Here is a 13,719-nt window from a genome sequence, read left to right on the forward strand (position 1 = left end):
CACTAAGCAAGGAGAACGTTAACCTAGATTTGGTTTTTTTTTATGCTTACACCACCTTATTCTTTAATATTTTACATGAAGCAATTTTGTAATCCCCAACAACAAAATAATCCTTTTTAAAAGTTTATCGACTGTTATTATTTAACACTAACTTATCCATTGAACACCTGCAGTATCCTTCTTAGCGTATTTTTCTCTCCCCCCCCCAATTTCACATTATCATACAGTGGATTTGTTCAATGGACCATGATGATGATGATGGCCTTGTATTATGCTTTACTAGTTTGACAAGCTTCTCAAAGCGCTACACTGTTGTCATTATTCATTCACTCCACACTCTGTGGAAAGATCCCTCTGTGGGTACAGCTGCCCTGGGGTAAATTGACAGAAGCAAGGCTGCCAATTTAGGCCATTTTGCCTCCACCCACCACCAGTCACTCACACACCACATTAATACAGTGTTCTGTCAAACTATGCTCCCCCATCGAGTTTTACTCCTCCTTGCCTATTTCTATGGGTAAGCCTCATCCCTTCTCAAGGAGCGCTATTTCTTGTTAGTTTTACAAAAGGACAACTAAAGAACATTTTAGCTCCTGACTTATGATTATTAAACATAGGCCTATTTTAGTTTACATTATAAATCCTAAAAACGTGTAGAACAGAAAGAAAGAAAGCTATCATACTGTTGATCTGATAATAATTTTGTTAAATTAATAGTTTGCTTTTTTAATTAGGCTAACAAACATTTTGACTAGATATCAATGTTAAGATATAGACAAATTAATAGTTCAAATTAAAATGTGACAGTGTCAGTGCAGAAATATGAATCATTTTGTCATAAAATTAGAATGTAATTTGTAATTTGTGCATAAGAAACAACACTTAATTGAGAGTTTTCTTCAGTTCATGTGCAGTAGTGCGGGGATGCAAATCAAGGGGATCATATCAACACCGGCACCCTTTTTTTTTTTTCTTTTTTTTTTTTTATAATAGTTACCTTGCTAAAACTTTGGCAGTCATACCAGTCAACAAACTTAGAGCAGTGAGAACATATCCTTTTTATATATAAGTATTTAGCTTGGTAGGTCTACATGGATCAGCAGCTGCCTATGTATTGGGACATAAAGTTAATGGGGTCATTTAGAAGTTGATGATGAACAAAATATAACTTGTGTGTTTTTTGGTGTTTTTCTTTAGGGACGGTCCACAGGAAACAGCCAGGAAACTGGGTATTTTCACTGATGGTGAACCCAATGAACCACCCAGCAGCACATCCAATCAGGTCTTAATACGATTTCGCAGCAACACCGAAAAAGGCGGCCTATTCCGTATTAGCTATCAAGGTATGTAAATGATGTTGCTTGTTTGTGCCTTCTACTGCGTAGCTATTAAACCGACCTGGCTCACCTGATGCGTTTTGATGTTTTTCTTTATAGCATATAGACTGCAGTTCTGCCTTCCTCCTCCCATCATTCCAAATGCAGAAATTCTCATGGCGAGCAAAGAGTTCAAAATTGGTACGTGGAATCGATTTTATTTTGGACACTTCTACAATTGAGAATGATAACCTCTATGCCACAGTGAAGAGTAGTTGTTGTTTTGTGCAGTAAATAAATCTATTTTCTCTCCTTTCATTTATTTATAGGTGATATTGTGCGATATAGATGTTTCCCAGGTTACCAGTTAAGTGGAAATAGTATAATGACCTGCCGACTAGGAACTCACTTGGAGTTTGAGGGGCCACCACCTTCATGTGATGGTGAGTGAAACTAGTATAAGTAATTTTGGAGGGTTAAACTGTTATCAAATGTTATACAGACATTGAAGTTTAGTCCAATATATCTATTTTCAACAAATTTGTATTTAAAGTTGTAAAAAGAAGCAGTGGAAGGTGCGTATATTGGAAAGGATTCAGAATTATTTTTTACAGTCAAATGTTCTTGGGTCATAGCAAAAATCGTACTTCTAACATCCCGGTACCATTTTATGAAGAGTAATATATAAATTTGAACACAATTTGAAAGGGCTTTAAAAGCATTTTGCGAAGCAGTCTGCACTAGGGCAAAGGGTCATTTATATCTCATAAGATAGAATTTAATGTGTGCCTTTCCTTCTCCCAGGAGCCCGCTGCTGCTGCCTGTAGAAAAGAGCAGCCACCACATTGCATTTGGGTTGCATTTCTTATTTGTGTGAATACTTTGCTCTCCTGGGGCTGACTTCTGCTTCCTATGATATTCTGTTCCCAAAGGTCCCCGGTTTTCCACACCACCTTATAAATGTGTGATGTGCTTTTACTCTGGGCAAGGAATAGGGTGCACAAATGTTTTAGCGCTTTGCATTGGATATATTCTTCCAAAAATCACTATATGTGTATAGGCAGGGTGCAAACTGGCAACCCAGTGGTTCATAAACAAATGCTTAATCCACTACACTACAGCCACTCCATGGATTCTTAATAAATGAGTTTGTGGTGTTTTTAAACAGACACTATGCACTCTGCCACCTGGTGTCTCTATTGAGGTCCCTAGAATGTTTCACAATATGGCATTAAATTGATCTGTCTATATGAAGTCTTGTAGCTGACACCTATAAACCATGTTACATGTCAGAGGGGACCCTGCTGTTCATAAGAATGCATGCAGGTGTTTCTTTAGCAGTAAAAACACCTAACACCTGTAATTTAATAACTATGAATTAGATAAGTTAAACATAGTTCTGTGCAACACTCCAGACAAAGCAATGGCATTTCAATCCAAAGACAAGCAGCTGGCATACCACCACCAGAAAAGTTCCATACTGCGCCTGTAAAAATAGTGAATCTGTTAATCGCAGTTAGGGCGCACGGTTTTTAGAATGCAGACGGCACTTAAGAGCAGTCCTCGACACAGAGAGAATGTCAGATGAGCCCAAAGTACAATGCATTAGCGAGCCAGACAGTGGAGAGGGGCAGAGAGAGCGAGGCGGGACAGGACCCACACGAGGTACAGCTCATTGAGATGCAGGGGACATGCCGGCTGCAGCTGCACCTATCACATCACCACACGGAGCCCTGACAAGCACAGCCCCCCTGCACCCGGATGCCTCCAATGTCTCCAATGCACTCATTCACAGTCGTAGCAGTACTTTCCACACAATACAAGCATACGTACGGATGGTGATGGATCATATGGGTTCCTCTGCAGAAGCTGTCGTCGCGTTGCACATCTGGGTCTGCATTATGGTCTGTGCTCCTCTGCATAGTCCCTGTCTGCACCCTCCCTTCTCTCCAACTCCCTCCTTCTGGAACACTTATGTAATGTCGTATGAAGGAATAGCTTTCTACAAGACAAGTTTGATGTATCTTATTTAGTGAGATTTAAATTGTAAAAAAATATGATAATATTATCATATCATCTAACATATAACAGCTGGAAAAAATATGACAGAATATTAGCCATAGCAAATCTCTCAGAATTGAGAAATATTGCTCCACTGAAAAAGTTAGTAATTATGAATATACAAGTATTTGTGCTTAGAGCTAAAAATTATGTTTCTTAAAGGTGCATTGTGTAACTTTTCTCATGCAGGGTCTACCATTTCTCCATGAAGCTGTTATTTCTTTGCCAGAAATGTTTCACAGTGTGGTTTTAAACCTTTCTATTATCATAGAGACCAAACCAGGCCAAGTTACTGATCAGATCTATGGAGACCCAACCTTAATCACAGTCATTGCCTGTGAGCAATGTTTTTCTATGTATTCTTGCTCAATAAAACTACCTGTAATTTAATAGAGTTAAGGTAGGGCTGATTGTGAATCGTGGAACATTCGAAGCAGAGCAATGACCCCCAACCAAAAAGTTACATAATGCACCTTTAGAAATGTAAATAAGTTAGCATTAGCAAACGTTGTTATAGACGCAAACTTCAGAGTGAATCTTAGAAGATGCTAGTTTTGTGGGTAAAGCCTCTAGTTATTCTTGCACTATAAATATTTTAATTAAAATATATTGGCTCTTACTGAAGTTTGTATCACGCTGTGTTCAAAATCCTCACCAAGTGGTCATCTTAGTTTGAGAATTTGATTTTACTTTTCCACCCTCAGTTGCAAATTCCTTTTTTCAAATCACTGTTATAATCCTTGCCCTCACTGCCTTGTACTTCTTAAATAAGCCTCATATTATTGCAGTGGCCCATCCTTTTAACCAGCATGTTATCACCCCTGAGCCTGTACTAATTAAAGATGAGTGGGGCAGCTCCACAGCACGTCTCCAGGCTTGATATATTGTGGATTTATGCATATGGCCTTCAAGTGGCTAAATGTTTGTACACGGGCGAGTGGTTTGTGCATCTGTACTTGTCTGCACATCATCACTGGTATTTTTCAATCACTGCATAACCCAAGCAATTTATCCACAAATGCTACAGCCACTTAAGAGCTCTATCAGCAGCCATCTCACCTTGGATATTGGAGAGGTCTTTTTACTGCCTGTCGGATTTTTTGCCTAGTGCCTTTCTGTTTACTGTCAAACCAAGAGACGGTGCATTTCAAAGTGGATTAGTTTAATAAGTAAAAGTCCATAGATAAGAGCTGTTTTCGGGCCCATTCAGAGGACATGCTGAAAGCACTTTTGAAGACACTTTGATAGAACATCAATACGAGAGAAGCCCTCCTCAGAAATGCAATATGTGAATGAACTTCAAGCTTGTTTGATTTCATTTGTACTAGGGAATATAAGATCATAGCATTCATGTTATGTAAATATTGCCTTACGTGTTACTATAGGGAATTTGAAGAGGGAAAAAATAGTGATATAGCAAGAAATTCTCATTTTAAGTTTATGAACATGAGATAATACACACTTTTAATTCATGTTATTTAGCACAAAAATATAGTGCAGTTTGTTCGTCCAGTTAGCTCCAAACCACATGCTTTTCCTGACAGGGTTCTGGTTAGAGATCTTTCAATTAAAATGTCTCAAGCTGATTATTGAATATTTGAAACTACTGGGTCTTGATTCAATTAAAATGTTCTTAATTGCACATCCCTTACACAATGTATATTATTATGTGTTTTATCTGCATTGCCTACCCCCTGTCACTGAGTTTGTACACATAAAATTGTAATACTTATCTTTCATTTATATATTTTAAGTGTTATGTATTAGTCTGTGCTTGTCTTTTGTAAATTTAAATCAGTGATATTTTTTAATGATGTATTCAAGGCAGAACTTTGTCTTGGAGCAATATCTCAAAACCAAGTGAATTAGAATTTAACAAAGGGAAATCACATTTACACGACTGAAAATTGCTGTTTAACATAGAAGACAGGCTGTGATATTTCCTCTCACAAATGCAATATGTACGGTATGCTCAAACAAAAAGACCCACTGCACAAACAAACAGGACTAATAACATACTGCTGTTGAAATGAAGCTGTGCTCTTTTCACTGTTGTAATGAAGGACCTGCAAAGTGCCAAGTTCAGCCTTAGCCTCAGGCTGGACACAGTGGACTGTGTCGCCGGATACATTACATAACAGCGGCATTTCAACAGCTTTTTGATGAAGTATAGTGAATATCTATACAGCGACAAGGTTCAGTTATCCACAAAGGAATGTGTGGGTGACTTCTGGCTTTGTTCTCTACACTCTGCTACATACTAACAGTATATTAATTAACAAATAACAAGTTAACAATGTGACGGCTCAATGCAAAAGAGATGTGAGTTTATGATTGGTGTAGATGTTATACAGGAAAAAGTATTTTATTTGTACACATGCATAGGCCCATTTGAATCTAGGACTTTATCATTCAGTTGCACTAGAAAATAACAAAAAGGCTTAGATAATGTACTTTTGCACCCCTACTTTTCTTTTTTGAGTGACAGCTGTGAGTACTCTATCCAGTTTAGACAAAATACATCAGTGAAAGTCTGCACTCTGGTAAAAAACAGTTTATTATTTGAAGTATGCATTGTGCCCTCACCTACTGATTTCTGTTTTGTGGAAACGTCTATTGAAAATATGACACAATGGAGAAAAAAAAAATTGGTGTTTTTGTCTTCATTGTAAGCTTTTGTTCCTCCTTATTGGAGAGGCACATACATTGTTTGACTGTGGCAGCATTGGCATTGTGTAGTGTTGTTGTGTACAGACTGTGTGGATTAGTTAGGTGTCCTCAGCAGACTGCAGCAGTGTGCCCCTGACAGGAATGCTGTGTAATGTGTGATAATGCTGACTAAAACAGAGAGAATGTCAATGGATCTCACAGAGGTGTCCCCAAAGAATAACAATGATGGGACAGAATGAGGCAGGGGCTGTCACTGTAATGACGCCCATAGGCAGATGTGTTGCTGGCCACTTTAGGGCCACATCTGCCACACATGCCCAGGGAAAGTCACTAAAATGACAGCCTAATAGCATTGTCCACTATGGACAAATTTGTTTGTTGCAACAGGACCCGAATGACAATTAGCTCTGCAATGCTTATAGTCACATTGAGGTGTCCTCCACCGTTGTGGGTCTAATCTAATCTGTACTTTGAATTCAACAACTGAACTGAACAGGTGACATGTTCCAAAAACTATTCTTAATTAGAAGTCCTGCTCAAAGTAGAGCCTATGGTTTCTGCCTGTATCATTTATGAAAATAAAAAGCAATGAACCTACTCTGCCTCTCATGCTTCACTATCATGATCTAGTAATCTAGCAACTAATTATGAACTACATATGAATCTGGGAAGCGACTGGGCAAAGTGATCGGAATGTTCAAACAAATATTTCACATTGATTGGTCATTAAGTGAAAGGCTAGTAATGTACTGTTTCAAAAAAAATATAGATATACCATTAATAATACAATTACTAACTGCTAAGGGCATAGTCATTGAAGAATTGAAAAGTAAATTTCTTAAATAATTTCTTGGTATATTTGTGTTTCTGGCAACAGTCACCTGTCCAATGAATGAAGTCCTGACCGCCTCCACTGGAGTCATCATGAGCCAGTCCCCAGGGAGCAGTTTCCCACACTTTGAGTCCTGTTCCTGGGTTGTAAAAGTGGAGCCTGGTTACAACATTACCTTCACCATTGAGCATTTTCAGACCAGCCGACAGTTTGATGAGCTGGAAATATTTGATGGTAAGAACAAATCACACAGCGAAGGAAATAAATCAGAAAAATGCATATATTCATAATCAAACATGTAGTTTAGAGTCTATCAAAGAAATATGTACAGATTGTAAAGGAATCTAACCCATAGCCTCTCTTACATCTGCCGCAGCACTGTACATTTGCATATGATTAAAGGCAGTGTCAGCATCTCTGCCAGGCGCCCAGAGAAAATGGCGGTCATATAGTCCGGTGTTGCTGATTAGTGCTTTTTATCATCTGCCAGCTAAACAAGAGAGGACACTTAGTAACCCCGAGGCTGCCAAGATCATTTTGTCATAAGCAAAAATAACTGACCACATCTTGATTTTATGGCAAATTTAATAACACAGTGATGGAGTAACATCTTTCATAAGCTTTTTTGTATTGCCAATTAGTCACTGGGTTCTTGTACACTACCAAAGTTGTTTACCCCAATAGAAGCCCTATCTGCAACTATAACATGTTTTGAAGTAAATGTCATTACTAATTTCAATGTAAGGTAGGCAAACTTATGTTCACTTTATTTGGTTAGGTGATTTTTATTTGTGAAGATAGATTCTATATACATAATTAGGTGAAATCAACAGAGTCAATTTACAACCCTGACCTTAAATAATAGATAGATGTAAATAATTAAATAAAATCCACTCTGAATTAAAAAATGTGCCTTTTGCATTGTTCTGTAATTCCTCAGGTCCATCCAGGCAGAGCCCTCTGCTAATAACATTAAGTGGGAACTACTCCAACCCTCTGAGTATAACCAGCTCCAGTAACAAAGTCTACCTGCACTGGTCCTTCGATCACACCACCAGCCATAAAGGCTTTCGCATCCGCTACTCAGGTGAGAATTAAGCATAACTGTATTTACAACTACACAGTAAATCATCATAATTATTCTCTTCCATCATTTTAATCGCCTGTGTCAATAAAACTTAACATTTGCACCGCCCACTGAATCTAAAGAGGCCAGAAATATGGTGCATTACTATGACAACCTACGGACAAACCTGTGCCAAATTGTGCTCCACAGGGCAGGGCATCAGTACAACCTCTCTCGTCTATTTCTTATTATTGCTCTGTTTTGTTGGGCTCATGTGGAAGATCTGGAGCTACACGACACCTGCATAACTGGTGATGAGTTATGACTGTGTAAATATTTAAAAGGCTCCCTGTGTTCTGTATCAACAGCATTCAGCCGTATTGACTAATCGTCTCCGTCATCCTCTCTGTGGAGAGCTGTGTCTCCCCAGCCGGATGTTCTGGGGCTGCTCTGCCCCGCTTCACCTGCCTATTTTTACCTTATTTAGACTTTGTCACCTGTCAAGATGGAGTATGATATAAAGCCTGCTGAACACATCACTCTTTTTGTAATGCTTTAGAGAAGCTAAACTATATTTGTGGAGTGGTTAGTGACTCTGACACCACTTTAATGTATGGCTTGGCAAAATGGAAAAAAAAAATGAACTGATTTTTTTTTTTCCTTGTGTTGATCAATCACAAACTTGAAAAGGCAGAAGTGACTGACAATTTGAAATGATAGTGTCTGAGTTTGAATATAGTTTTATTACTTCAGTACTTCCATCTTTATCTTATGCTATAATTTGCCAGAGTTTCATTGATTCATTTGTAGTATGTATGTGTGGTTTGTGTTGCTCCCTATTCTATATTCTAAGCACAATACAAAGGAGGAACTGTATATGCTTTTGCAACCTATAGGGAGAGAGACTAAGTGAATCCTGTGATTATATTTTTGGAGCACGCCATTCTCTTACTGAAAGCAGACTTACTGTTTCCTATTTTATACATCCTTGCTTTTGCCCGTGCTACCAGTGCCTCTCTTTCCTCCACTCTCTTTATCTATTCCAATCAAGTCAGCTGCCTGTCTGGATCACAATTGGGGCTGTTGGGCAGACTACTGTGAGACAAGCTGTATACGGCAGCAGACAGAGGGACAGGAGAGAAAGCAAGTAACACAGAAATGAGTTAGCTACAGGGCGGAGTGAAAAATTGAACTCAAGGGTGCCTCAGCAGCTGCCAGTCATGGTGACAGACACAGGCGGCTTTGCTAGGAAATGCGCTGTTTACTGCAGGGAGTGGTTACTACAAAAATAAAAAAATAAAAACAAATTATGATATAAAAGATTGATTGTTTACTGGTTGGGCTTTTCCAACTTAAATAATTAGGGACCTTTATCCTATTTCAGATATTATGCTATGCAGTGTTTTCCAGATGTTTTTTTTTTTACCCAGCAACCTAAAATCAGTCATGTAAATTTCATGTATTTTTATAATGACTTTAGGAGGTGTACCTCAAGCTATCTGCTTCTTGTAAATGTTCACACTTCTCTGTGAATGGTGAAATCTACGTGTCACTCTCTCCTTATGGAGGCTGACAAATAGAAGGAGTGGGTACAGAGGAAGTATCTGTGTTTGAATATAGAGCTGCATGAAACACAAAACCACATAAAATGACCATAATAGCTCAATAATACCATCATAATAGCTCAATAGCTCAGTGTTTTGCACAGAACTACTGTTTAATGTAATGTTCTTTCATTGAAGCCGCTTACTGCAGTCCTCCCAACAACCCTTTGAATGGCACCGTCCACAGTCTGACTGGCACCAAGCTGGGCAGCACTCTGCGCTTCAGCTGTGATCAGGGCTTTCGGCTGATTGGTCAGAGCAGCGCCACCTGCACCCGCACCGCATATGGCATCTACCAGTGGAACGCACCAGTGCCACTGTGTCAAGGTAATGATCCAAACTAGCTTCATCTGCATTGGAACACATTTATTTCTTTGAATTATTTATAACTGCTGTGATGTCTATTTATGAATGCTATTCATAAATAGACATCGGTTTGTTTCTTGAGTTGAGTTGAGTAACTTGCACCATAAAGTTTACATCCTTTGGTACTAGGCATCATTTCAAGTGCTATGAACAAGAGGGAAGCTATTACAGTTTGGTCAACTCTGCACCAGGTGTAATCACCACATGAATTCTATGCACTCTCCCTAGATTTGATTGTTTACTGTTGTGCAGATGGCTGCCCGAGCTAATGTTTACTGCACATCAATACCGACTCAGGGACAGTGTTTGTACAAAAAGCCCATTGTGGGATAGGTCCTTTGCATACAAATATCCTTATTAAATACACTTTGCTACCTAAGTTTTTGTCTGCCAAGTTTGTCACTCACTCCAGTGTCTCTTTCCTCCTCTTCTCTTTCCAGTCATGTCCTGTGGAATGCCCGTGCCACCTGTCAATGGCAGTATTGCTGGGCAGGACTTCTCTCTGGGAGCCAGGGCCACATACCAATGCAACCCTGGGTTTAGACTGGCAGGACCAGTCACCACCTCTGTGACCTGTCAGGAATCTGGGAGGTGGAGCTCCATAGAAGCTCCGCCCAGATGCATCCGTAAGTGTAAAATCTAGTATTTTAATCACATAGCAAATAGCTTCAGAATCATGATTAATTTGGATGCCAGTAGTAATAGTAGTAGTAGTAGTAGGAGTAGTAGTAGTAGTAGTAGTAGTAATAGTAGTCATCATGTAGTCATTTTTGTAGTAATTTAATCTCTAATTTGTATTTTTATGCAAGTTCTGGGTAACAACATTTAGTTCTGTTCTGGTTTAAAATAGTGTATGTTTAAATATATCTTCTTTTGCTTTTTCAGCTGTGACATGCCCAGATATTGGACACAACGCTGTAGAGCATGGCAGATGGAGGCTAATCTATGGAACTCAAAACCAATATGATGCACTTATGATGCTTGTATGTGACCCTGGCTACTACTACAGGGGTCAGCGAGTCATTCGCTGCCAAGCTAATGGCTCCTGGAACTACCCTGATCCACGTCCCGTTTGTGACAGTAAGTCTGAACATTTTTTTATTACATTACAGTAATTCATATAGTTGCTGAAGTAGATGAATTTTGAGAGAAACCACAATATATTTTGAAGTGCCACTGCAACCACAATGCTTGCCTTTTCAAGAGCTTTATTTTATCTTATCATTTGTCTTTTTGTATCCAATTTTAATACAGTATTTCATCCTTTTTTCCTTTTAGTCATTTCATGTGGTGATCTTGGGACGCCCCCAAATGGACACAAAATTGGAACGCTGACAGTCTATGGAGCTACAGCTATCTTTTCTTGTAACACGGGCTATACTTTGGTGGGATCCCGTGTTCGTGAATGCATGTCCAATGGTCTTTGGAGTGGATCACAAGTCCAGTGTTTAGGTAGGATTCTTTAATCGCTATATTAATGTTATGTTTTCATTGTTTAATAGTTTCTGTTGCTTCATTTGTGATGATTTTTTTTTTATGTTACAAGCTGGACATTGCGGCACACCCGAGCCCATAGTGAACGGTCAGATCACTGGTGAGAACTACAATTACCGAGGCAGTGTTGTGTACCAGTGTAACCCAGGATTTCGTCTTATTGGAGTGTCAGTCAGAATTTGTGAACAAGATCACAGATGGTCGGGACGAACACCTGTCTGTGTCCGTAAGTATCTTTTTAAATTAAACAATTTCTTCGATACTATTTTACCCATTGTAAACTGTTCTGAAACTCAAATGTCCACTTCTTTCAGCTATCACATGTGGACATCCGGGAAATCCTACCTATGGAGTAACCCAGGGCAACCAGTTCAACCTGAATGATGTTGTCCGCTTTGTCTGTAATACTGGATATGTTCTACAAGGATCTGTGAAGTCTACCTGCCTGGCCAATGGGCAATGGAGTAACCCTCTGCCCAGGTGTAGAAGTAAGTAACTGACACAAATAACAATATTATTTATATTTTACACATATAGCCTTCTACAGTACAAGTAAAGACTGAAACAACTCCTGTCTGTGTATGAGTCACTATTTGGGAGTACATACATTGGTGTATTCCTACAATGTATAATCACATACTTTTTGCCTCTGGTGACTCTGGTGACTACAAGTGTCAAGAATTGTGATTCTCTGGATTACATTATTGGCATTTCTTTCTGACTTATCTATAAAAGTCATATAATTGTAATACATTTTTTTACACCATACAGACATTTTTCTTTTCTTTTTTTTTTTTTTTTTGACAAATGGAACCCACATCTGCTTCTGTGTCCCATTAAATGAGTCTTGTGTGACAGGCATAGAGAGAGGCCACATGTGAGGTCAGGGTCTGAGTGTGACAAGGCGCTGACAGTACCACTGATGGATTGACTTATGAGCTTTAAATTATTAGATACAAAAGCTTTTAAGACAGTTCTAAAACAGAATTTATTAAAATACAGACAGATGTCTGAATTAACAAAAAGGGCAAAATTTGGTTACTGATGATTGACATTTTTTGTGTGTGTTAACTGTATATTTGAATCCAATGATAGAAAAGAAGTTGGTGTCACTATCGGTCAGGGAGCTAGAATATATTTGCACCACTTTTTGACCTGAGATTTATTTTAGCGGTCAGCAAGAGAGAATGAAAATGAGAGCACTTGAACATGCATTAGCATACAATGAATTTATTTTCAGCTCTGTCGTGGGGGCTAGGCTGCCAAGGCAAACTGGGGCATAATGGCTGCTTAGGCACTCCTACACAAGCTTTTAGAGGTTGGATTTGTTCAACACATTACTTTTTTTATTTACTGTGTAATAACTTTTAATAAAGTTTTTAAGTTTCCTATTTTCCCCACACAAGAAAGATAATCAAATTAAAGGTACACTTAAGGAGCTTTGCTTGTGGACGGTTCATGACCTATCCCTATGGAGATGTGATTCCTGTGCCTGGAATATTCCTCTGGTTAGCATTAAGCTCTTATCTATCTCCGTTGAAAGAAGGCAAGAGAGTAGGAATGCAAGTTTTTTAATACATCTCTGAGCAATATGGAGTTAATTTTCAGCTAAATCAATAAATACTCCGTTTAGGTATGGCCAATTTCTGCTGTAAGATTTAATAATATTTGTGAAGGGATTTATCATTGCAATATCAGGTCAAATATGTCTCAACTCAAGGGTTAATTGGTTTTATCACAAACCATTGGCCTTTACTTCCTGTGTTCTAATACAATAGTGGCTAATTCCAGAACAGATTTTGAAATGTATGTATGAGTTGTGGTGGAAAAAAAATACAAAACTCCATGTTTGTTAGTTTAATTTCCCCCCCTTGTGTAGCCAGTAGCCCCTCCTGTTGATCCATGCTTCTTGCCCTTCCTTCTCTCCTTCTCTAACTCTGTCCATCTGGTGCCTCTTCTCCTCCGACTCCTCAATCCATCAGCATCTCAGCAGCAGCAGGAGACTGACTCTAATGAAGCAAATGTTTATTTCCAGAGTCTGCCTCCCCGTTTGGATTTGGGTGGATGAATAGCTGAATTAAGAAGGAAAGCAGTGGATGGAAGGGTCAATATTTGAAATACCATTGGAAAAATATTCTTGTTGAAGTTTATTACCATTTGCTTCAAAATGACTGCATGCACAGTGTGTTCTTGCTATTGGGTAAATTGTGAACAATAAAGTTTTGTGAATAAATGACCCGCCACCAAAAACACTATTTAGGAATGAACAAGTTGTTTTAGTAAAAGGAAACCAATATTTTGTAATATTAG

At 38.7% G+C, this 13,719-nt stretch overlaps 1 protein-coding gene across 1 annotated transcript in view; it reads left to right on the top strand.

Moving 5' to 3' along the window:
• csmd2 (CUB and Sushi multiple domains 2) overlaps nt 1-13,719 on the top strand; it is a 228,716-nt gene that overhangs the window by 198,873 nt on the left and 16,124 nt on the right. The window contains exons 45-55 of the mRNA XM_055157502.1: nt 1,198-1,343; nt 1,437-1,517; nt 1,646-1,759; nt 6,925-7,113; nt 7,820-7,966; nt 9,688-9,876; nt 10,356-10,541; nt 10,801-10,995; nt 11,194-11,367; nt 11,462-11,635; nt 11,724-11,897. Coding sequence (XP_055013477.1) covers nt 1,198-1,343; nt 1,437-1,517; nt 1,646-1,759; nt 6,925-7,113; nt 7,820-7,966; nt 9,688-9,876; nt 10,356-10,541; nt 10,801-10,995; nt 11,194-11,367; nt 11,462-11,635; nt 11,724-11,897 — 1,769 coding nt within the window. The remainder of the gene's footprint in view (nt 1-1,197; nt 1,344-1,436; nt 1,518-1,645; nt 1,760-6,924; nt 7,114-7,819; nt 7,967-9,687; nt 9,877-10,355; nt 10,542-10,800; nt 10,996-11,193; nt 11,368-11,461; nt 11,636-11,723; nt 11,898-13,719) is intronic.

Source organism: Boleophthalmus pectinirostris, unplaced genomic scaffold (genome assembly GCF_026225935.1).
Source record: "Boleophthalmus pectinirostris isolate CB_2022bp ecotype Guang Dong unplaced genomic scaffold, ASM2622593v1 HiC_scaffold_21, whole genome shotgun sequence".
Taxonomy (NCBI): domain Eukaryota; kingdom Metazoa; phylum Chordata; class Actinopteri; order Gobiiformes; family Gobiidae; genus Boleophthalmus; species Boleophthalmus pectinirostris.